The sequence below is a fragment of the Rhinichthys klamathensis genome, unplaced genomic scaffold, assembly GCF_029890125.1.
Source record: "Rhinichthys klamathensis goyatoka isolate OS25496 unplaced genomic scaffold, OSU_Roscu_1.1 h1tg000274l_1, whole genome shotgun sequence".
Taxonomy (NCBI): Eukaryota; Metazoa; Chordata; class Actinopteri; order Cypriniformes; family Leuciscidae; genus Rhinichthys; species Rhinichthys klamathensis.
In genome coordinates this window covers 1,056,241-1,083,330 of record NW_026606793.1, presented here as the reverse complement: position 1 = coordinate 1,083,330, position 27,090 = coordinate 1,056,241, and the positions used below count along the sequence as shown (strand labels likewise).

At 37.6% G+C, this 27,090-nt stretch overlaps 1 protein-coding gene and 1 pseudogene across 1 annotated transcript in view; both read left to right on the top strand.

Annotated features, from left to right (window-relative positions):
• The first annotated feature begins 4,038 nt into the window (after positions 1–4,038).
• Positions 4,039–27,090, top strand: part of LOC130102548 (zinc finger protein 271-like) — an 86,503-nt gene continuing 63,451 nt past the window's right edge. The window contains exon 1 of the mRNA XM_056268499.1: positions 4,039–4,345. Within this exon, the coding sequence (XP_056124474.1) occupies positions 4,216–4,345 (130 nt within the window). The 5' untranslated portion in view covers positions 4,039–4,215. The remainder of the gene's footprint in view (positions 4,346–27,090) is intronic.
• Positions 4,582–5,558, top strand: LOC130102532 (gastrula zinc finger protein XlCGF67.1-like; annotated as a pseudogene).

Here is a 27,090-nt window from a genome sequence, read left to right as displayed (position 1 = left end):
ACTTAACCCCTAGTTGCTCCAGAGGCGTGTGACCTCTGACATATATAGCAATTGTAAGTCGCTTTGGATAAAAGCGTCAGATAAATGTAAATGTGAGTTGCTCTTACCTTTCTCTACATCTGCTCTCCTGTCCTTGTGGTGGATCTGAACCATACTAGGGTGCCTTGAGCCACATGTTTTGCAAGAGAGACGTTTCCTGCACTCCTTACTAGGAAATCAATCTTCTCACTTAGAGCTCTCTTCTCCTGCAGAGTACAAAACTCCAGCATGTGTCCACCTTGGCAGAACAGGCAAGTCCTTTCAGGTAAATGTCCATCTTTAACCTTATGTTCTATTAGTGTCTTTTCAACTCTAGTAGCAGCAGTGGCAAAGCAACTTCCCTTAGCCCCTGAGCGAAGTGATCTTGTCCTGCTGGCTTCTTTATTTGCCACCAACACTGGTACGTCCTGTAGATTTCCAAACACAGGATCGGTCATGATCTTCACTTTACGCTCCATAAAAGTCACAATATCAACATAGCTCTCCGTCCATCATGTGTTTCCTGGATGCCACATGACCAGTGTTGAGCATGTTACTTAAAAAAAGTAATTAGTTATAGTTACTAGTTACTTCTCACAAATAGTAACTGATTTAGTAACTGAGTTTCATCATTATAAAAGTAACTAATTACCAGAGAAAGTAACTATTGCATTACTTAAAAAAAAAATTCAAATAGGCCTATGTCAAATAATTTGGATGCCCCCAGTATTAAATATGTTAAATGAATGAAATGGACACTTAATAGTGTAGATTAGTGTTCAATGTTTTATAATAATAATTTATTCTATTTTAATGTTGCTGTGGGACAATGTGAGAGACGCCTATTAAATTTAATACATTATTCTAAATATTAGCATTACTATAGTAGAACAATAAAACATCATGGTTTATACTTAATATCGCACAGTATTTTTAAAGTTTAAAAATAAATTATGCTTCTTAAGAAATGTACCAAAAATGAATAAATAATAATAAAAAAATATACATACTCTTTGTGCATATTAAAATGATAAAACTGTTACACAACTTCACAACTAGTAGACATACTGTAGCCTAAGTATTTTCTTCCTAACAAAAGTAAACAGTTTAACAAGTGCTCTCTCAATATAATACTGAAAAATTTACCAAAAAAAAAAAATAATACTAAAATATAATATTTTGGGGGTTTATTTTTATAACCTATAGCGAACGTCATCATCAGAGGTTATTTAAGCCAAATTCTAGACATGTTTGCCGCACGTGTTTACAACCGGTCAAACAAAGATGTTTTCTGTGTTATAGATTTTATTTGTATAACCATGTAAATTAATTAACGTTGCAGATGATACCAATAGGCTATAGATAATGCTGTCTATTAGGTCTCTCTTGCGCAACTGTTGAGCGCGCTCTCGGACACATTCGGTCTCTCTCGTGCATTGAGCGCGCTCGCGCCGTTCGCTTCGCTTTTGTCCACCCCGGCGCCTCATAAACACACACACACACACCAGAGAAAAAAACTTTGCAGGTCCTATGGCGGAGAGAGAGCCTACTCGGATGAAAGCCGCTTCAGTGAGTTCAATTATAGTAACGCCACATTTTTTTTTTGTCAGTAACGGTAACTGCGTTGTAACGGGGGAAACAGTAATTTGTTTGATTACTCGTTACTGAAAAAGATAACGCCGTTTATTTATAACGCCGTTATTCCCATCACTGCACATGACTCTGTTCGCCACTTATCTCTCAGTTTGTAGGGTATTCTTTTAATCACAGTGATCATAATGGCAGGTGTATTCAATTCACACAAACTATGAACCTCATCCATGGCATTGCAACATCCACGCAAAAACAGACTGTATGCATGTAAAGCCTTTCCATCTTCTGGCTTAATCACTGGCCACGAAGAGACCCTATCCAAATAGGCAGATGCTATCATATGCTCGTTTCCAAAGTGTTCATGCAGTAAAGTCTTTACCTTTGCATAGCCTGAGCCATCAGTCAAATGTTGACAGCTCCTGACAAGTTGTTGTGGTTGCCCCCTGGTGTACTGTTCCAGAAAATGCAGGCCATCTTCAGCATTATCAGTCTTTTCCTCAATTACTTGTTCAAAAGACCACATGAAAGCATGGTACTGTAGAGGGTCGCCATCAAATATTTGGATGTTTCTTTTAGGCAGCAATAAAAGACATTGCTGATGCACTAGCATTGATGTTATCTCATTCTGTTTTTTCATTATAGACAACATGTGGTTCTGGTCACTGTTAGTATTCGTGGAAAAGGACGAATGGACATCTCCATGATGAGACACTGGAGGCGGTGTTGTATTTCTTGGAATTGTGCTCTGTCTCATAAGCTCTGAGGGCCTCTGCTGGAGATGGATGGTATTGCGGGCACCTTTCGGTGTTTGCCTTCCAAGCTGTAAATCCACAATTTCCATTGCTGGTTTTCCCTTTTCATCTGCATCAATGTTAAGAGCTTTTCATCCCCTTTTTTTAAAATATGACTCCATGCCATTAGATTGGTGAGAAACAGCACTCCGCACACCAGATCCAGAGGTCCTTAAAACATTCAATTTAGCCACTGATCCAGCTATATCAGCTTTAAGCTGAAGTTGTTCCTTTTGTTGTCAAGAGAATGTTTTTCCTTCAGCAAACTTTGACTGGCAAGCAGAGCAGCCATTTCAGCCTCTGCTCTGAGACGTGCAGATGAAGTGGTGGAAACATTTGATTTTGAACCTTGTTTTCTACTGCTTAGGTTTGATGTACTGTCACATAATATGTCATCCTGGTCATCGTGTTGGGAAGATGGATGCCATTGTCCCCTTTTTACATCATCATGAATCCCAATTTCATCCCCTAAAAGAACTTCCTGGTCACACTCAACGTTATGAGTTAGTTCTGACAAGGCCTGTTGGTTTCTGAAATCCACACTTTGGCATCCCTTGGGTGTATTCAGTGATGCTTGTGAACCATTCATTTTGTCTCTCCTGTTCATCAGGAGGGATTAAAGGCATCAAATATGTGTGCAATGCAGAGGCTACTGCTAGTGATGTTAGGTCTGACACCGACGCTCCGAAGCTTGCTTCAAACTCGAACGGTCCTTGCAATGAACCACTGCTTCTGAGCTTGTATCATTACGTCACTAGTCACGTGATAATGACGTCTGAAGCAAACACACTGCTTCACTCCTGCAGTGAACCACCTGACTGCTTTGACAGCCCAATCCAGTGTTGACAGGTTTGAAACCTGGCGGCTGTATTTCTTATAAAAGTGAAGCCAAACCATGGCAACACCGTGGGTTGTAGTAGTCGGTGTTTGGATTGGCGTTATTGTTGAGGAGAGTGGATTTTGTTATTTTATTATTAATAGAACATAAAAACATGCATCAAAGACAGAAACTTAAAAAACCCTCTGCTACATTATACAAGTACAACCAGTTACACAAGCACATCCTTTTCAACATACAAAAATATCAGTCAAACAAGATAAAGCTTCCACACATGATACTGCCCTGCTTAAAAAATATAGAAACCATTACAGAAATTCTATTGGATGTAATGGTTTTCATGGGAATTTTATTGGTTGTAATGGGAATTATAGTGGTCTCTGTGGGTCTCTACTGATATGTGTTGGGTTCTATTGGTGGGGGCATTAAATCCTAATGGAATATGTCCCAAACACACTACAAAAAAGAATTCTGTAGTGGTTTAAATGGTAAAAGCCAATGGTTCCTATTGGTATTTTAATAGAAACCATTAGAATTTCTGTGATGGTTTCCAACTTTTTTTAAGCTGATCTTCTGTCCTTGTCTAAAGAAATAATTACACACACTGATCATGCTTAATGTTTTATTATCAAGGTGAACACATGAAATTCATCAGTATCTGTAAAATTCACCTACATAAATGAGTTTCACAGCACGACACAATTGTATCAGAAAGCAATAATGCTTCGAAACGCTTCATTTGGCCATCACTAGCTACTGCTCCTCACACACTGAAGTTCAATTTCAGTGAAGCTGCAATCACATCATCAGTGAAGCTCCTCCCACTGCAATCACATCATCAGTGAAGCTCCTCCCACTGCAATCACATCATCAGTGAAGCTCCTCCCACTGCAATCACATCATCAGTGAAGCTCCTCCTACTGTAATTCTCCTATAAATGCTGTAAATTCCCATCAGCTACAAGTGAAGACGAGCATGAAAGCATCAGAGCATCAGGAAGAGCTGAAATCTGCCAAGACTGAGTTTATTAAAGAGGACAGTGAGAACATGAGTGATCCAGAACCCTGCAGAATGAAACACACTGAAGATCCTGAAGAACAAAGAGGTTGGTGTTTAATCTTCAAGCAGTTTTAGATTTAGATTTGTTGTAATAAGAAAAATCTTTACAACTGTTGAATAATCTAGCTGTAGCAACACATAATAAGGGGCACTTTCTATTAACTGGGTAAAAAAAATCTATGTTAGATAATTGTGTAGTTGATCAAACATATGCAGTTGTTCTCCTCATAGAAACATGGGATTTGTGCCTATAGTATTTTTAAAATAATAATTGTGAGATCAATGTACCTCATTCATGTAAAGTTGCAGGGATGTATACTTAACAAAAATGCATCAAAATCAGGATTTTTTTAAGTAGAAATTGCCTAATGTCAACTAGGTTCACTTTTATGTCCTTCAATTTTCTCTTCTTTTTTTTGGAGTTACTGAAAATTAATCGTGTTTACCTTTATTTCAGATTTGATTGAAGAAAACGAGGAGAATGAAAAATTGAGTAAAGTTGAGGAGAAAAATAATGTCAAAACTGGAGAAAAACCTTTGAGTTACTTTCAAACCAAACAGAAAGATTTAAAGAAAAGAAGAGCCAAGAAATTTTTCACCTGCACTCAGTGTGGAAACAGTTACACACCCAAACAACGTCTTGAGCGTCACATGATGATCCACACTGGAGAGAAGCCGCTCTCATGTGATCAGTGCGGGAAGAGTTTCACACAAAGAGGAAGACTAAAGGAACACAACAGAGTTCATACAGGCGAGAAACCTTACAAGTGTTCACACTGTGACAAGAGATTCAATCACTCATCATCTCTGAAAAAACATGAGAGGATCCACACTGGAGAGAAGCTGCACACGTGTGATCAATGTGGAAAGAGTTTCACAGATAAAGCATATCTTACGGGTCACATGAGAGTTCACACTGGAGAGAGACCGTTCATTTGTGATCAGTGTGGAAAGAGCTTCACTAAACCAGGACACCTTAAGGAACACATAAACATCCACACTGGAGAAAGGCTGTACACATGTGATCAATGTGGCAAAACTTTTCTCTATGCATCACACCTGAAGAGACACCTGAAATGTCATATGAAGGAGAAGCCGCATTCATGTTCTGTGTGTGGGAAGAGTTTTTCACTGCTGGAATATTTACATGTACATGAGAAAACTCACTCTGGTGTGAGAGAGTACATGTGCTTTGAGTGTGAGAAGACTTTTACTACAGCAAACAGTTTAAAACTGCACCAGATTATTCACACTGGAGAAAAGCCGTATCCCTGCACTGCATGTGGGAAGCGTTTCAATCATCCATCTTCTCTACGCAAACATACCAAACATCACTGTAAGTAGATCCTCTTCAGATCCAGCACTTTCAGGTATGATGCCGTATCTTCGCCAAATGTGACACAATAATGCATTAAGCAATAAAATATAATCTGGATAAATCTGTCCTAACCTGCCATAACATCCGACATGAGAAAGAAACTTTATCGGTGTGAATAAAGTTCATCTTTAAAAGCAGCAGAATCAACTCGGGGATTCAGATCAACTCAAAGTTCCTCCCAAAGAACAATGCCAAACGCTTTATTCTTGTATATCATTTTGCTTCTTCATGATATAAATTATTTTGTTGTGCATACTTATGAGATTCATATTATGGTCACTTGTCTCATAATCCATATGTATCTCATGTATTGTGCTTACTCTTTCAGGAAGGAAAGTAAAAGCGTAATCGTTCTTGTTCAGGAAGCTGAAGAAGAGGCTGTAACACACATTTATTTTTTATTTTGTTTTTCATTGTTGTTTTTATAATAATTATTATTATTCCACTTATGATTTATTTAGAAAACCCAGATGCAAAATTTAATATCACACCATCATAACTGTCATAATATCTGAAATCCATGAAGTATCATGTTTGCTTTTTGGGTTCTCTGTTTTAAATTTCTCAATGCTTTTAATTGCCTAATAAACTATACTTGACTCCACACACGACTGAGATAGAATGAGACGGCTGTTTGTCTACATTAGTAACCCTTATTTGTGTTTGCTGTGTGGTTGTGTTTTGATGTGTTGTCGTGTTAAAGCAGCACTAAGTAGGAATTCCGTTTTTGTCAAACAGCGACCCCTAGAGTCGCTGTGGAGTACTTGTACTGTCGTGAATAGCACTCACGCAGAGATGGCTCGGCCGGATCCCCTCCCCCTGTACACCGGTACCTGTTCAGTAGGATGGACGCTGTAACGAGTGGAAATAAGGTATGGCCCCTTTAAGAGCTGCGCGCGCCCAACACCACATGTATACGGCGCCGAGTTATTTCTGTTTGATGCTCATTTTATCAGAATTTGATCAGATCTGTTTTTTGCCGTAAAGCAATTCGTTACCTCGCGAGACCTGATATCACACGATACTTCCTAACACTGAGGCCCGGTGTCGGCCCGCCGGCCCAAAGTTGCACACTGTAAAAAATGATCATGATTTTAACGGTAAAAAGACTGTAAAAATGCTACAGTGAAAAACTGTTAATTGGTTAACAGAAAGTTTCCGTACTATATACGGTTAATAACTGTGATAGATCTAATGGTACATTTTACTGTAAAATACTGTTAAATTTAAAAGTTTTTGAAAGTGAAAAAGAACAACTCATTGTATAATTTACAGTGAAAATACCGTAAATTGACATTCCCACAATTCCCTGCGTGACACTTCACATTTGATGTATTTTTGTTGAAATAACTGTTTCCTTATAGTTTTCTTAATTTTTTTTCTGATCAGTTATGTACATTAGAGTTTTATGTTACATTTAATGTTGTTAAATTAAAGTTTATTCATTTTAAAAATTTCACGTGTGTTACCATGATGGTGATTAATGTTTGTGTGAATGACACTGTGCAGCTTCTATATATTAATATTAACCTTCTCGTGAAAGAGCTGCTTGTGATGAGCTTTGATTAATCATGTGACTCTCATCACTGCTGTGATTGGTGGTTGTCATTGTATTACAATGGTACAAAATAGATATTAATACTTCAATAGATCGGGAAATTAACGTAATATCAGATAATGAAATATGGTTTATTACTGTACAATTTAAGTTAAGTCTGTAAATCCAATAACGTTGCTACCGTATTTTTGACGGTAAAGTACTGGCAACCACAGCTGCCGGTTTTTTACCGTAAAAATTACGGTTTTATTTTTTACAGTGCAAGGGTGATTTTGCGGCTCACAGGCACCAGGGGGGTGCGAGACGACCACCATTCAACACGAAATCAGTAATATAAACATTACAATGACTCCAAAGCTGTTCGGTTAAGGTAAAAAAGTTACTTAGTTCACCTTTAACCTGTACAGGCTGGATAGCTTCAGCTTATGGGGATATGAGGATTGAACAACTCAGATCTAGGAAACACAAATAATTAGTTCACCTTTTGAGTCCTCGGGTTTGAGTTGTTTGTTCTTTTCGTCCACTAATGTTTTTTAACGTTGGTCCGTGCCAGTTTGCGAACGTGCCTATTATATCCCATATCTGACCATTTCCATAACATTTCCATTCGCCCATGCATTGCCTTTTATCATCAGACCTGACACCTTGCAACTCAGACATTAGAAATTTTTAACTAAAATATAAACCCATATTGGATCATGATACCATGAGTGTCTTTATACATATACAGTTTTAAAATATTTGTTCTGGTGTTTTTGCCTTTTATTAGGATAGGCCTCAGACCAGGACTCGACTCGAAGCACAACGACGCTACATGTACTTGCACTTGCCCAAGAGGCTATCGGGGCTAAATACACATTAGCTATATTTTGTACAAAATACTATTGTATACTATAATGTATTTTGAAAGTATACTTTCAATGGATTGCTACAATAATTTCCAGCACACAGTTAAAATATACCTAAAATATATTTTTAATAAAGTGCAAATGAATACACTTTTAAAAAAATAAACAGAATTTTCACTTCAAGGATATTTTTCTACAATTTGTGTTAGTATATTTGCAATGTACTATTGAAAAAGGGAATATATTTACAATATTATATACCATAAAGTACTAGGGGGCAGTCTTTAAGAAGAATATGTAGCACATTAATTAGATCGGCAATAGATTATGGTAGTCTGATTATATACTGCTCTGCATTACATGGCTCAAAAAGATCGAGGCATTTCAAAGTCAAGCTCTAAGGATCAGCGGTGGAGCATTTAAAACATCTCCAGTATCATCTATTCAAGTAGAGATGGGAGAAATGCTACTAGAAGTTAAAAAGGTACTGGAAAACTGTTGGGAATATGTCTGTCTAAATAGTTTTGGTTGGGTAGCAAATAAGGAAGCACAGGAAACTAGTCTGGAGCAACCCGGTCACACTAAATGCGTCTCTATAGCACACATTGTGTTTATCGTGCAATTTATACACGAAAATTAGTTTTTACGTGCATAATACGAATTACTGTTTCCTCCGTTACAATGCCGTTACCGTTACTGACAATAAAATGCGGCGTACTATAATTTACGCGTTTTTCATCCGAGTAGGCTCTCTCTCCACCATAGGACCTGCAAAGTTTTTTTCTCTGGTGTGTGTGTTTTTATGAGGCGCCGGACTGGACTAAAGCGAGGCGAACGCGAGGGTATCCGAGAGCGCGCTCGACAGTGTATATAGAGGGTTTTCACGACGCGTCATCAATCCGGAAGTCGGCCATTTTGGAGGCACTGAACGAAAACAATGCCACTGAACTGAACAGACTCGCAAATTTGGCTGATTATTGCTGCTGAAAAATAGTCGAGTTTTGGTCTGTACTAATCGGTCGCACCGGGAAAAAACATTTCGAGTCCTCAGATTGTCAACAGTTAAAGAGAAGAGTGCAAAAAACCAACATGACATCATGACTTTGCGTAAACATACACTCCACTTTCAAGTCAAGTGGCGTGTTATCTATACGCATTTTGAGCTATCCGCGTGTGTGTCCACGCCGAAACGAACCGTCATCTTTTGCGTGTATGTGTACGCCGTTAAATGTCCGAGTGATTCCGCGTGTATGTACACGCCGTTAAATGTCCGAGCGAAATGAAGCAAAATGTAGATCTACATCTGCGGAGCGATATTTTTTTTCCTAGGATGGTAGGGGAAGACTCATAAATGGTATTAACCCCAGTGACGGGTAGGTTTAGGGACGGGGTTGGGGTAGGTCATATATTTATATATATATAATACAGTAATATAACGTTAAGTCAAAGGCGTTGATAAACACGCTGAAAAGCGATTATGCGTGTTGATAGCACGCCAAAAATGGAAATACGAATTGGCGTGTCATACATACGCCATTTCATGAGATCAGTCTGAAAAAACTGATGGAGGCGTTTGTGGTTGAGAGAGGCACAGCATCAGACACATGTGTAAATGAAGCGTTGACTATGGCTAAAATGTTGACGTAAAGTACATAACTATGGCTACATTCACACTGTCAGTCCAAATCTGATTATCTTTGTATCTGATCTAAATGATGTCCACACTGTGTATCACAACTGTTCAGATCCGATTTGTGTGTCCATGCAGCTCTTTGGCAATATGGCAATGACGTTTGGTATGATGTAGGGGTTTGCATCTGCAATAAAGATGTTGAGAATAAAAAGGGTAGCCTACCCAGCAGGCACAGTACGTCAATGTGACGTCAGGAAGACGTTGGACTCCAACTAATCCAACGTCAGTCAGACGTCATATTTTGGTTGAAAATGAAAATCAGGTTGACGTCTAAACCCAACGTTTGTTTGACGTCAAGCTCCAACGTCAGACAGATGTTGAATTTTGGTTGGAATAAGTGCCGCAAAAAAATGTGACATGCATGGCAGCACATTATATCTGTGAAGATCTCAGCAGAGGAGTGAACAACTCCACAAACAGCATTACCAGCTTCACTTATTACTAACCAGATTTACTTTATTTCATTTCCGGTTTAATGAAATCAATAGTTGTATTTTAAAGTCACCATGATGGTGGTTAGCGTTTGCTTTAGTTGGACTCTTGACCCTTGACTCTTTAGTATAAATTTTCTCTGGCTGCTATAATTGTGTGTTTTTATAAAGCACATTTATTGTGGCAATAAAGCCTAAAGAAAATTAGATCAGGTAATGTTGGTTGTTTATTGATGATGAAGTCATCATCAAATAATTGCCTGAATGTTTTGGTTATATTGAATTTGTGTTTTTAATGTTGTTTTATAACAGAAACCATTTTATTTTACAGTATGAGAGCAAAGTTGTTTATCAAACAATATAAAAGAGTTTAAAAATCTTTAGTGTATTAAACTTTTTCCTCTACATTATTACTTAGACATCAAGAATCAGTTTATTACTCCCAACAATGGTGACAATCAATGAAATGCTGCATGCTGGGTACCACCAATCAAAACTCACCCATAACTCCCAGCATGCATTGTGGCATGAATAAATTATCCAGCTGGATTTTTTTTTTTGTAGCTTATTTTATGCTCAGAGTTGATCTGATTATCTGGATATTTTGTTTGATTGTCACCATTGTTGAGATTCATATGCTGTTTCTTGATGTCTGTGTGCGTCCCAGTAATACCATAGATTAAAGGTTTTTGTGCACTAAGTAGTATTTGAAAAACAACACTGCTAGATCTGCTGTAGAATCAAATAATTTCTATTATGAATAAAGCAATATTAAAACCACAAGTCCTATATAATCAACATTAGACACTGAATAAGATCAGGGAATTACATTATGATGTCATCATCATCAATAAACAGCCAACATCACCTGATCTCATTGCTTTTTTAGCTACAACAATTGTGCTTTGTAAACACACAATTATAGCAGCCAGAGAATTTTATTATATTAAAATGTCAAGGGTCAAGAGCGCAACTAAAGCAAACGCTAACCACCATCATGGTGACTTTAAAATACAAAATATGATTTAATTCAAACGGAAATTAAATAAAGTATATCTGGTTAGTTTTAAGTGAAGCTGGTGTACGGCCATGCATTTCACTTTTTTGTTTGGTTTATTCCAACCAAAATTCAACGACTGCCCAACGTTGGAGATTGACGTCAAACAAACATTTAGACGTCAACCCGACTTTCATTTTCAACCAAAATCCAACGTCTGACCGACGTTGTAGTCTATATCCTGTACCTGCTGGGTAATTGCGACTTTTTATCTCACTATTCTGACTTTTTATCTCAGAATTGATATAAAGCCGCAATTGCAGGTTATAAAGTGCGTGATATAAACTCACAATTGTGTGTTATTAGGTCAGATTTGCATGATATAAAGTCGCAATTGCGTGTAATTAAGTCAGAATTATGAGATATAAACTCACAATTGTGAGAAATATAGGCTACTTGAAATTCTGACTTTTTTTCTCAGAATTGCATTATATCTCGCAATTCTGACTTTATAATACGCAATTGCGATATAAAGTCAGAATTGTGAGATATTAAACTATTCTGAGGTTAAAAAAAAAAGAAGTAATTTTTTCCCTTAGAATTTGACTTTATAACTCGCAATTGCGAGTTTATATCTCACAATTCTGGGAAAAGATGTCAGAATTGGGAGATGTAAACTCGCAATTATGTGTTATAAATTCAGAATTGCTAGAAAAAAAAGTCAGAATTCTGACTTTATAGCACGCAATTGCGACTTCTTTATTTCACGCAATAGGCTCTTTTCACAATTACGTCACACAACTTCCGGTCTGACTTATCACGCAATTCTGAGAAATAAAGTCAGTATGCGAGATGTAAAACTCGCAATTGTGAGAAAAAGTCACAATTATTTTTTTTAATGTTTTATTCTGTGGCGGAAAAGAGCTTCCATACTCAAGTGACCATTTATTTAAAATTATTTTTCTTGGAAGATCAAAGCACGTGCGATTGTTCACCAACTCTCTTAGTAACTCTCTACATCTACTCTAACTATAGAATAAATTCTTAATGCGCATGTGAACGCCATCAGCGTTTATCACAGGTTCAGTTTAAAGTCTGTTTAGAGAGAGAACGGCGTCGTCTTAGCGGCCCCTAATTTAATAACTAATGATCATTTAGACGGAAGTGAATCAATCAAAACTAACTTTAGCTGGAAATAACATTATTCAAGAACCGCTATAAAGCCAAAACAATCTCTGTTACCTTAAACTATATGTTTATCTCTGTAAAGCTGCTTTGAAACAATCTACATTAAAAGCGCTATATAAATGAAAATTACTTTTTTATTATTTAAAACATTATGTGAACAAAGAAGAAAACAGTCACAATATAGAACGAACAAATAAACAACAACAACAAAAAAACACAAGACAGGGGTATATAACTAATCAGAAAAGATTACATATCAAAGGAAAAAATTCAAATACTTACATATCAATTGTTTTTAAAGCCTTCTTGTTACACGAGTCAGAGATAGTCCCAAAGTAATGTTGTACTTCAGTAAACGGTTTCTGACCTGAAAATTTACATTTATGTATATAACATTTTGTCAACAAAAAAAAGAAGATTAATTAAGAATATTTAGTTTTTGTGTAATTGTTCTTTTTTCCCCCCCAATTAACAATTCCAAACAAAACATTTTCCCAACGTAGAGAAAAATCCTTATCAATGTTCTCAATAAAGTATCTATTCGGAATCAGCCAAACCTTTCTCCACGCAATATTGGGAAGAAAAGCATTCCAATAAACTGTGCCATTTGGAATTGATACACATTCATTAAGAAATAATTGACGTATCGATCTATTAAAAGAAGTGGATGAAAAGCAGTATTTCCCCACCACTGTAGCATGAGGATCTAAAGGAGGTAAAGAAGAGGGGTAGGAGATATGTTGAAACAATCTAATAACTCCAGATGGTATGGCATTAAAACCAATAGCAAATTCTTTAGGGGTAATGGGCACGTTAAAACGATTAAGAAATTCTTCATAGTTAAATAAATGGCCATTTGCATTAAATAACTGACTTACAAGCAAAATATCAGCCTCAAACCAGCGCTGGAAGAAAAGAGATTTGTTTTTATACAGAATATCACGGTTATTCCATATAAAATATTTATGAGGAGAAAAGTGTGCTTGTATATCAGAGAACAGGCGAGAAAGCCCCTTAATAAAGTGCATTTTTGTATTCAACTTTGACTGTCTGTTGGGTTTCTGTGGCTGAGACCTGGGTCATTGATTATTCAGCGTTGGTCACTAGGTGACATTTTGTTAGCCTCATAGCATAATTGCCTAATTTAATGTGAATTCAAATATGAAGTAGGCAATTATGCTATGAGGCTAACAATTTGCATTGTACAATAAAGTTTAAATATAACATGTATATCAGTAAGTCTCAAGTGAAATGTCAGTAAATATGTCAATGGATTTGTAGTTTACTGTTGTAAAGTATTATATCAAGTGCAATGCAATTACTCTGTCTACTTGTCTATTGTTTGAGGCGGGGGAATTCTTAATGGACTTTTCAGTCATTTCCTCCACTTCTGCAGTTATTTTTCTCTGTTTGCATTAATTTCCCAAAGTCATCTTGAATGTTGAATTGTCAATACAACTGAAACATTTGAGAGAACATCACATAAGTTGACTTCATAAATTGATGTTGATTTTCTTAAAAATATTATGTCATTTATAATGACATTATGACATTATTATTGTCACCATTATGGTGATCAGTGTTCCCTTTGGTTGGGCACTTGGAACTTCATTTACTTTATTGTAATTTTCTTCCCATTGATGCAGCATAAGAAATCAGTTATTGAGAGAGAGAGAGAGATAGAGAGATAGAGAGATAGAGAATGTAACTATATTTCATGTAACTTAATGATCTTTTATAATTGTGTTCCTAACACTTATGTCCTAAACATGTTGTGAAACTTTCAATTGGGTTTATATAATCCCTCGATATTTGTGACAATCTTGTAATTGATCATGCTTGAGTCACACACAAACTTCAACATTCAGCATGCAAAACACAACAATGGTAACAATCAAATTGTATTAAAGTAAATTATCAAGTACTATCTACAGTTATTTTTTAGTTACTAGAACTCTTGTGTAAGTGAACTATACTAACTAAGCATATGTCAGAACCACATACTATTCCTATTTCACATTACTTGCTTTTTTTAAAAGAGTAGTTCACTTTTTAAAAAACTTTTGCTGATAATTTACTCACCCCCATGTCATCCAAGATGTCCATGTCTTTCTTTCTTTCATTCAACGAACGAAATGACTCGAAAAAAGACTCGTTCAAAATTAATAAATCTTTTTTCGAGTCATTTCGTTCGTTGAATGAATGAAATGACTCGAAAAAAGATTTGTTCATTTTGATGAACGAGTTCGAACAGGAGAGTCACGAACGCGCATCACAAAACAGAGCAAGGCGAGCATTTGTGCCTATAAAACTTAAACTTTTTTATTTATTTTTTAAATGACCGATCGTTTCGCAAGATAAGACCCTTATTCATCGTCTGGTGTCGTTTAAAGCCCTTTGAAGCTGCACTGAAACTGTCATTTGGACCTTGGACCGTTTGGGTCCCAATGAAGTCCATTATATGGAGAAAAATCCTAGAATGTTTTCATCAAAAACCTTAATTTCTTTTCGACTGAAGAAAGAAAGACATGGACATCTTGGATAACATGGGGGTGAGTAAATTATCAGCAAAAGTTTTTTAAAAAGTGAACTACTACTTTAAGGCAATCGGTTTCCTGATATTTTCCTAGTAATGTGAACTCTAATGAGAAGTTAACACAACTAATGATTTTGATTCAACAGTACTTGAGTTTACTTGTTTAACAAGTTTTCTAAATGTTATTAAGTTGTGCCAACTAAAAATTAATACACTACTTTATTTAAAAAGTACCGTACACTCAGTAATACTGTTTCACTCAAAATGATTCTTAATATTTAAAGAACATTCAAAGAATGTTTTCTGCCAACATTACGAGAACATTCATCAAATACAATGATACAAATGATTATATTGTGAAGTAAATACTTCAGAAAAAAACAAATGTAATTTCTATGTAAAAGTAAGTTCTATATTAGTACTCAATTCAAGCTTGTAGAAATGTAAGTGTAAACCCTACTCAACATTTCTGGTACTGGTGTTCTCATCATGCTCTAGGCATACATAATTAATAAGGTTGCTTTTATCAATGTTTTCTAGCTGTATTTACACTGTTTCACCAGTGCTTCAGGTTGTTACATCTGGAGGTCATTTAGATATTTTGGGACAGTTAAAGTAAGTAAGTTAGTTAAAAAGCTATTTTGAAGAATGTTGTAAACCAAACCGTTGATGAAACATTGACTTCAGTACATTGATTGTCTGGTTACCAACATTCTTCAAAATATCTCCTTTTGAGTTCAACAGAAGGAAGAAATCATAAATGTACCTCCTGAAGTTATTATCCCCCATTTCTGTGTGTTCTTTTACGTGAAATTACTGTGAAATTAATGCAATTATTAATCTGGGATAAATCTGTAATTTCACTCCGAAACTGTTAACAAGTGTGTTGGATATATCAATCACAAGTTTTAATGCATCGAGTTTAAGAGCAACACAACTTTTGAATTGGCTAACATTACCCTGAAACAATGTGTAGAAATTACCTTGAAATATTGTTTTCATTAAGATATTACTAGTAAATCTCACAAATAATTAAAAAAGAAACAGAAGCAGAAGGTCTTAAAAAGTATTGTAAACATGCTCCAATAATCTTTCATTTACAGCTTAGAACAATCATGTTTTATATGAAGAATGGCCAGTGCTGAGACTGAAGGCGTCTGAGATTTTCCAAACAGGGACAGGAATGTCTGAATGTGGGATTGTGGGATTGTAAGGAATGCATTGCTGGAGCTTAGATGATCTCTGAGAAAACAAGGACTTTCTGGGAAACTAACACTGACACAAGGCTTGCTGTCTTCCATATCTTTATACACAATGATAATCTTTTAGTTTTAATATTTGTCATGTTTGTGTGCTGCTGTGTGTGTGTAATAAGCAGAGTGTACGTGCTTTGTGGACCCACCTATAGGGGCACATTACTAACACGCTCTTTAAATAACAAAAATAATACTGTGTCATTGACTTTAGAGCATTTACATTGACATTTATGCATTTGGCAGACGCTTTTATCCAAAGCGACTTACATTGCATTTCAAGGTACACATTTACATTCTTATCAGTTCTTGCTTTCCCTGGGAATCGAACCCATGACCTTGGCGTTGCAAGTAGACGCTCTACTACTAGAGCAGGTTTCAGTTGGTCAATGGCTCAGTCTATTTCAGTTCCTCCTCACATAGAAACATTGTGATGTCCCGGCCCACTTCTGGCACATGTGTTATTATGATCCGGCCCACTTCTGGCACATGTGTTATTATGATCCGGCCCACTTCTGGCACATGTGTTATTATGATCCGGCCCACTTCTGGCACATGTGATATTATGATCCGGCCCACTTCTGGCACATGTGATATTATGATCCGGCCCACTTCTGGCACATGTGATATTATGATCCGGCCCACTTCTGGCACATGTGTTATTATGATCTGGCCCACATCTGGCACATGTGTTATTATGATCCGGCCCACTTCTGGCACATGTGGAGTGATGATCTGGCCCACACCTGGCACATGTGATATTATGATCCGGCCCACTTCTGGCACATGTGTTATTATGATCCGGCCCACTTCTGGCACATGTGTTATTATGATCCGGCCCACTTCTGGCACATGTGTTATTATGATCCGGCCCACTTCTGGCACATGTGTTATTATGATCCGGCCCACTTCTGGCACATGTGTTATGATGAACCGGCCCACTTCTGGCACATGTGATATTATGATCCGGCCCACTTCTGGCACATGTGGAGTGATGATCTGGCCCACACCTGGCACATGTGATATTATGATCCGGCCCACTTCTGGCACATGTGTTATTATGATCCGGCCCACTTCTGGCACATGTGTTATTATGATCCGGCCCACTTCTGGCACATGTGTTATTATGATCCGGCCCACTTCTGGCACATGTGATATTATGATCCGGCCCACTTCTGGCACATGTGTTATTATGATCCGGCCCACTTCTGGCACATGTGGAGTGATGATCCGGCCCACATGCGTCGTGGAATGACGCCAGTTTGACGGACCGCTCCCATTTGCCAGATCTGAACTGGGAGCGGCCTTATCTGAGCCACAAAATCTGTTTATTAAAAATGACACACATTATCTTTTAATGTTTCATGTTACATTAAGACGGATTAAACTAAAAATGTATAATCATAAAGATTAAATATATATATCTTTTTTTTTTACTGTTGGTGGCCATTTTAGGATGCCACATTACTTATTCTAACGTGTGTTAGTGAGAAAAGAGAGAGACTGTGGACTGATACCCAAATTATAAAAAAGATGGTGTTTAACAGGTGTAACTGAGTCATTAACTTATCATTCACAAAAAAACAATCAAACAAACACAATTAATATTTTTTTAGAACACATTTATTCCCTCCATTGAACATTTCTAAAGGAAAGTAAATGAGTTAAAGTTGCTTGTTTCTTCTATTGATTTTCCACACGCTGGTTCATCTCACACACACAAACGGCTTCTTTACAGTACACACGTCATCATCCCAGTAACCACCAGATGCTGCAAGAAAGAAAAAATAGGTGTTTTTATAATTTGTATATTATGAAAAACTAAATAATGTTTATTTAGATGTAGGTTTATGAACATTAAAAGCACTTCTTACTGTATTTTAGCTCAAGGCAGCGCTCATTGTACCAGTCATCATCGGGCTCGTCAGGATTCCAGTATTCAAAGTTCATTTTGGTTCCATCACTCCAGAGCCAAACTCCCTCCTGTGAACAGAAGAGAGAAAACGACATAGTGTGTATGTCCACAGCTCACATGGCTTAATTGTGTCTTTATTCATCTAAAAGATGATTCCTCATGAACCCAACCCCATCTCCACTTTAAAAACATCAAAAATATTAACAGAAATTATTTCACAAAAAGGGTATCAGTGAAGAATATGTGAAAAAATACTTAAATTTGATTTAAGTATTTCACTTTTTTCATTTTAAATAGTGTGTAATGTTGCTGTTGGTGATCTGCAAAGTTGCAGCACTTAAAGTTCAACGTAAGCAGAGATATCGTCTTTTAAAAATCAGGAAGTTTAATGCCTACAAAAACGACTCGATTGGGACTACAGCGAGATACTTCCCGGGTTTTATACTTAACTAACCCATATCAACCCTCCCTCCGGAATATGCAAAAAAGGAGGCATGGCCATATTTCTGCGGCTTTGTCGAAGAGGAAGAGTTATAGTGGAGAGCTGTAGCCATATGCCGTCGAAAGTGTGTTATGTTCACCCAGCTGTCAGGTCTTCTGTGTTCGGGCTTCCCACGGACGCTGTAGTTCGTCAACAATGGCTAAAATTTATGTTTGGTTATGTTCCTGAAAATTACAATCGTAATTTAGCTCTCTGTGCGCATTTTACGGAAGACAGCTTCCAGAATCTCCACGAATTCAATGCCGGATTCAACAAGAAACTGTAATTAAAACATGAAGCAGTTCCAACTTTAAAACCAGAGGTATCAGTTGTTGGTCCACAACCTGTAAGTAAGAATTTATCATTTTAAATGTGCATGTATAATTTCAGACGTAATGTTTTAGTTTTATCAAGGACGTAAACAAATGCCAGCGCTGGCTTTTAGTAGCCACTTAGTTATGCTATTTCGTGTCTACGACAAACGCGTACAAACATTTTGGACCTGAATTTGTAATTATGTACTAATTTTGTAAATGTATATTTTGTCCATGTATACTTTATGACGTAATTTTTCGATTTGATCAAGAACGTAAACCAATGCCAACGCCTTTGTTTATAGTAGCCAGTTAGTTCGATGCTATTTTGTGTGTATAAGACAAACGTGTAGGCTATAAAGTAAAAAAAATTGTAATCGCATCAGCAAACTTCAGCTGCTGTTATCAGTGTACAGTATGGTTTTAACACAGTTGCCACATGTACACCTGAAGAAAACAATACACTGAGTAAACTAAGTTTTGTGAAATATAAGGGGTTGTTCATATCGATAAAACAATAACTTTAAAAAACGGTAGTACTCAGTCATAATTCAGTTATTAAATGTTTAATCAGGAGAAAACCGTATCTCAAAAGCTAACAAGCAACAGTAGCAAGTAAAGCATATCGAAATTCTTTTATAATAATAGTAGAATAGAATAATATTAATAATAAAACAAATGTACCATTCAGAGACGTTTTGTAAGAGCCGTGTTTGGGGAGGTTCTGCTTGACTCTCTTCATTGCCGCTTTCTGGGTCTGATTCTGGCTCAAACTGATACGGCAGTATCGACACCATTATTTACATTTGTCCGGAGCACATGCAGCTTTCGCCCGTAAAGGTAATGGGCGTGAACTTTCCGGACAACGTGCACTACACAGTTTAGCCAATCACAACACACCGGCCCAACTAACCAATCTGAGCCCATTGCCTGTTTCTGAGGGAGTGGTTTTATGGAGGAGGAGAAAGCACCTTACAATAAAGGTGAAATTTATGAAAAATAAGGCTTTTTTAAAAAAAAAACACGAAGACATGTTATATTGCACCCCATAAACACAATCATGCAAAGAAAAAAAGCAGTAAACCACCCCTTTAAGACAGGGCTAAATTATTAAATCATCTCTATCAGCCATCTATTTCACAAATCACAATCGTTTCACAATTGAAACACTCGAGTATGACATCATCATGGTGAATGGTGCCCATCTTATGGTTGCCAATGCCCTACACTAACTATTCAAAACATTATAAAAGCACGTCTATCTTTATGCATTTGGAAAAAAAAGTTTCAATGTAAATATAACTGTAAATGCCCACACAGTAACATCTCCAGTGTTAAATCATCTCTGCTCAGAGCACATATGGTCCCACTCTACACAGTCTTAGGCCCAATTCGGACGGTAATGGTTTCTCATGGGGTCGTGAGGTATTTTCATCATTTACAGGCGTTAGTCAGGGATTTTATTATCGTCCGAGTCCAGAATGTCTGAGTTTTTCTCCCACCACCCATGTAAAAAGCCCCGGCTGAATTACCCACTGTTTTTTGACAAACACCAATGTCGTGTGGAGATTTAATCGCTGTCCGAATCCACATCTCTGAGTTTACAAGAACACTCAAAAAAATGATATGTTGGCTTTACTTAACTTTGTTATGTAAACAGGTTCCACCGGTTCCACATAACAATGTTTTCGTTAAACAAACATAATATGTTCATGTAACTTCAACATCATGGAATTTGGTCATTTTAAGCGACCCAATTAAACTCTGAGCTAATGAGTTAATTAAGTGAATAACTGAGTGATGATTGAGCATTATTGAAGACACCTGATGTTAACAAGCAGAATCTCTGAAGGAGAAAACCGGAATGTTTAAGTCACCATTATGGAGATAAGTGTGTGTTTTAGTTGGGCTCTTGACCATTAACTTATTAACTTTAGATTTTGTTTGGTTGCTGTACATGAGTTATAACAGCCGGATGAACAATAAACAAAGGTCATCTGATGGTGTTGGTTGTGTTTTAACATAATCATTATATCACAATCATTTGACCTGAGTCACTGAACTTATATTAAACCGAATTTCTGAGTTAATTAACTCATTAGCTCAGAGTTTAATTGGGTCGCTTAAAATGACCAAATTCCATGATGTTAAAGTTACATGAACATATTATGTTTGTTTAACGAAACATAGTTATGTGGAACCGGTGGAACCTGTTTACATAAAAAAGTTAAGTAAAGCCAACATATCATTTTTTTGAGTGAAGAGATCACTGTAACTGCTGTGCTTTACGCATTTGCATGCATTTTAAAGATGTATAACAATCTAGATGTTGAACAATATTCCATCACCGCTCCACTTCAGCGACAGAAAACAAAACAAAAACAAAAACACTTAAACATTAGGCCGTTACAGCAATACAATTTTAAAATGTAGGCTATATTAGGCCTGCTATTATGCCCCGTTTACACGAAGGGAAGATGCAGATATTTCCCTGCGGTTTGGCCTCTCATTTACACGAAAAGCTTTGCGTTTAAAGACCTAATAAAATATTTAGACTCAGATCAATACAATACAATTATTTTGAGAGAACAACCGGCTGAATGTACATTATTCCTTACTTAGCAATGTTAACACTGGGGATTTTGATGTGCAGTAGCACAAAAAGCATAATCAAAAAAATATTTGCATACTTGAACAGCATCATGTCCTCCGATCCATGCACGCGTTGAGCTCGCAGCTTCGTATCTAATCAACCTCTGTATAAACTTGTACTCCTCTTCGCTGTGTGCAGAAGCAAGGTTCCCATCCATGTCCAAACATAATTTCTGTAGAGACATGAGCAAACATAAATGTATAAAAAAATTATGTATAACATTAAATTAATATTCCAAAATCTGTGACATGGCTGCAATTGACATTGAAATCATTTTTATTTATTTATTTATGCCTTATTGTTCCTTTTGAGTTGAGACTACTTTTCTAGAAAAGGTTCTTGTTAAACTACACATATAGATTAGATATAATGTCACATATATTAAGTTTACAATATATTTAGTGATCCTCTCATGATAACATGAAATGTGTTCTTATCACAGTGATGTATGTTCGCCCCCTACTCCATTGTTTTTCTTTTTTAACTGAGGAACAAGTTGAAATTATTTTCCTGCAATAATTAACAGATTTCACAGATGTTTACAGAGTTGTTGTATTTAACCAAAAATATACTTATATGATTTGTATGTCATATTAGAAGCTGAATGTATCATACCTCTGCATCAATCCATGTTTGAAGGTTATAGAAAAACTTGAAGCATCTGCATCCAAAGACACGCCAGTCGTCCGTACAGACTGTTAAATGGAAGTTGTTGGGTTTTTTTTAACATTAAGGACCTTTTATGTAATTAAATAACTTTCATTTAAAGGTTCACTTTAGGTACAATATTTTTAATCCCTCAGCTCCCCCCCATCTCTAAAAATCAGAGCCGATGTTGGTTCTTGTTTCTTTTATAATCTCTGTCTCGTTCTCTTTTCTAATGCAGACTCTCTTCCGTTCACCATTTGATTAAAACGGGTGATACTCTGGAGGTTGGAGATTCATCTCCTCCATGTATATCTTTCTTGTTCATTATGACAACTAACCTTGCCACTAACTAACCACTGACTACCCTCTGGCACTAACTAACCACTAACTAACCTCTGCCACTAACTAACCACTACCTAACCTCTGCCACTAACTAACCTCTACCACTAACTAACCACTAACTAACCTCTGCCACTAACTAACCACTACCTAACCTCTGCCACTAACTAACCACTAATTACCCTCTGGCACTAACTAACCACTTCCTAACCTCTGTCATTAACTAACCACTACCTAATCTCTGCCACTAACTAACCACTGACTAACCTCTGCCACTACCTAACCTCTGCCACTAACTAACCACTACCTAACCTCTGCCACTAACTAACCACTACCTAATCTCTGCTACTAACTAACCACTACCTAACCTCTGCCACTAACTAACCACTACCTAACCTCTGCCACTAACTAACCACTACCTAATCTCTGCCACTAACTAACCAATGACTAACCTCTGCCACTACCTAACCTCTGCCACTAACTAACCACTAACTAACCTCTGCCACTAACTACCCTCTGGCACTAACTAACCACTTCCTAACCTCTGCCACTAACTAACCACTAACTAACCTCTGCCAATACCTAATCTCTGCCACTAACTAACCACTGACTAAGCTCTGCCACTAACTAACCACTACCTAACCTCTGCCACTAACCACTACCTAACCTCTGCCACTAACTAACCACTACCTAGCCTCTGCCACTAACTAACCACTACCTAATCTCTGCCACTAACTAACCAATGACTAACCACTGCCACTACCTAACCTCTGCCACTAACTAACCACTACCTAACCCTTGCCACTAACTAACCACTACCTAATCTCTGCCACTAACTAACCAATGACTAACCTCTGCCACTACCTAACCTCTGCCACTAACTAACCACTACCTAACCTCTGCCACTAACTAACCACTAACTAATCTCTGCCACTAACTACCCTCTGGCACTAACTAACCACTTCCTAACCTCTGCCACTAACTAACCACTAACTAACCTCTGCCACTACCTAATCTCTGCCACTAACCAACCACTGACTAAGCTCTGCCACTAACTAACCACTAACTAACCTCTGCCACTACCTAAGCTCTGGCACTAACTAACCACTAACTAACCTCTGCCACTAACTAACCACTAACTACCCTCTGCCACTAACTAACCACTAACTAAGCTCTGCCACTCTCACACCAGACATGTGTCAAAGCAGCAGAGCAACTTCCCTCTATTTATAGATTTAACAAGACGAGCGACACATACACAATTTCCCCCCAAAACCATCCTGACAGTCAGATCTAAAAGATAAACACTTATAACAGGCTTGTAGTGAATCAGGGTCAGACAGAAAAAAAAATACACAATGTACCTTTAAATAACACTTAAAATCTGCTAAAAAAAAACAAAGGATTTAAATTTTCTTTTAACTGGGGCACAGACAGTTTTTTCCACAGTTTCTATTGAGGCCCCACATGGGTTAGTCCAGTTGTAATGAACACTGCTCAGTGTGCACACTACAGGGTGTTAAAAGTAAGAAATCAACTGAAGATAAAAGGAGACATTAAATCTCCGAAGACCTCAGAAGAAGAGGATTAAACGACTATAACTAAACCTCTACAAATGATCCAGAACGCTGCTGCCCGTCTTGTCTTCAATGAGCCCAAAAGGGCCCACGTCACTCCTCTGTTCATCTCTCTGCACTGGCTACCACTCGCTGCTCGCATCAAGTTCAAGGTGTTGACACTTGCTTACAGATTGACCACAGGCTCAGCTCCCTCCTACTTCCACTCACTACTACAAGTCTACATCCCTACCAGAAGCCTATGATCAGTCAATGAGCGACGGCTCGTGGTACCATCACAGCGGGGCACAATATCACTCTCCAGAACATTCTCATTCACGATTATATGCTGGTGGAATGATCTCCCCTCCTTCAGCGCAGAATCCCTGACAACATTTAAAAGACAACTGAAAACTCATCACTTCCATGAGCACTTAACCTCATAAAAAATGTAAAAAAAATCTTTCCTTTAATCCTCCCTTGTCTGGCTTGTGCTATTGAGCAATGCCTGAACTTTGTATTTTGAGCACTTCTTGCGTTGTTTTTGCCTCTTCACAATGACTTGCTTGCTAGAAGAGATCAGCTGATCAGAGCACTACTAATAAATGTTTAGACGTCAACCCAATTTTCATTTTCAACCAAAATTTGACGTCTGAGCGATGTTGAATACACATCCAATAACATTTCTAGCCCGGGATGAGCTTATATTGTGGCCATAGTATGAACACACAGTGTGAGGTTACACTTTTACCTCACTGTGACTCACATTGATCATCATATGGAGAGATCACTGTGAGATCAACATGTTGACTGGGTAAGGTAAATGCAAAGGCATTAGACTTTTGGACTGTACTATACACACTGACAAAGAAGACTAGAGAAACCTTACCGCGACAACGTTCATTTCCAATGGGTTTCGTTTCCACTTAAAAAGAAAGAAATACTACATTATTAAAACAGAACTGCTAGTGCTACTGCTATTACTACTGCTACCATAATAATAATATACTTAACACAACATACTTTTATTGTAAAAAAAATAATAATACAAAAACATTTATAACAATCTATAACTTAAGCTGATATAATGGTATAAGTGTTGTTGTTTTAGTGTCTTACTGTTAATATAATAATTAAGAAACAAACTTTATTTTAGTGCACATACTACACTCACCGGCCACTTTATTAGGTACCCCATGCTAGTAACGGGTTGGACCCCCTTTTGCCTTCAGAACTGCCTAAATTCTTCGTGGAATAGATTCAACAAGGTGCTGGAAGCATTCCTCAGGGACTTTGGTCCATATTGACATGATGGCATCACACAGTTGCCGCAGATTTGTCGGCTGCACATCCATGATGCGAATCTCCCGTTCCACCACATCCCAAAGATGCTCTATTGGGTTGAGATCTGGTGACTGTGGAGGCCATTTTAGTACAGTGAACTCATTGTCATGTTCAAGAAACCAATTTGAAATGATTAGAGCTTTGTGACATGGTGGAAGTAGCCATCAGAGGATGGGTACATGGCGGCCATAAAGGGATGGACATGGTCAGAAACAATGCTCAGGTAGGCCGTGGCATTTAAACGATGCCCAATTGGCACTAAGGGGCCTTAAGTGTGCCAGGAAAACATCCCCCACACCATTACACCACCACCACCAGCCTGCACAGTGGTAACAAGGCATGATGGTTCCATGTTCTCATTCTGTTTACGCCAAATTCTGACTCTAACATCTGAATGTCTCAACAGAAATCGAGACTCATCAGACCAGGCAACATTTTTCCAGTCTTCAACTGTTCAATTTTGGTGAGCTCTTGCAAATTGTAGCCTCTTTTTCCTATTTGTAGTGGAGATGAGTGGTACCCGGTGGAGTCTTCTGCTGTTGTAGCCCATCCGCCTCAAGGTTGTGCGTGTTGTGGCTTCACAAATGCTTTGCTGCATACCTCGGTTGTAACGAGTGGTTATTTCAGTCACTGTTGCCCTTCTATCAGCTCGAACCAGTCTGGCCATTCTCCTCTGACCTCTGGCATCAACAAGGCATTTCCGCCCACATAACTGCCGCTCACTGGATGTTTTTTCTTTTTCGGACCATTCTCTGTAAACCCTAGAGATGGTTGTGCGTGAAAATCCCAGTAGATTAGCAGTTTCTGAAATACTCAGACCAGCCCTTCTGGCACCAACAATCATGCCACGTTCAAAGTCACTCAAATCACCTTTCTTCCCCATACTGATGCTCGGTTTGAACTGCAGGAGATTGTCTTGACCATGTCTACATGCCTAAATGCACTGAGTTGCCGCCATGTGATTGGCTGCTTAGAAATTAAGTGTTAACGAGCAGTTGGACAGGTGTACCTAATAAAGTGGCCGGTGAGTGTATATCAGACCATTCTGATTAGTCATCACAGAGTCCCAGGTGTGCTATAGTTCATGTTCAAATAACAGTTATGATGTGAAACGTGGAATAATGCTCTTACCTGAAGCACTCAAAGCTACGAGAAGACCGAGAGACAGGTAGACAGTCCAGACCGCCATTGTTTCTCAAAGAATACTGAACTCTGCATATAATTTAAAACAGAATTACACATAAATAATTATTACACAGGTTAAATGGTTCAATTATGTATTTCCATGACACAAACCAGTTCAGTAGATTAATGTCGATGTCTGGATATTGCGTTGTGCAGGACTGGTTTATCTTTATATACTGGAGGAGAGTTAGTTTATCAGCATCTGCTCATGTTCTCACATCCTGTTCAAACATGTGTTTTTTCTATAGTTTGTACTTGACCCACTTCTACACAATAAGGGTACGTTTACACGACCACGATTTGCTTAAAACTGAGAAGTTTTTCCTTTGAGTTTTCTGCGTACAGACGACACCATTGTTAAAACAACACACGGGTCGTGAAAACGACTAAAACCCCTGTATTATGTTGCCAGGCCATTAGATGGCACTGAAACACTAAAGACTGAACATGTAATACGAATGCATGAAAAATATG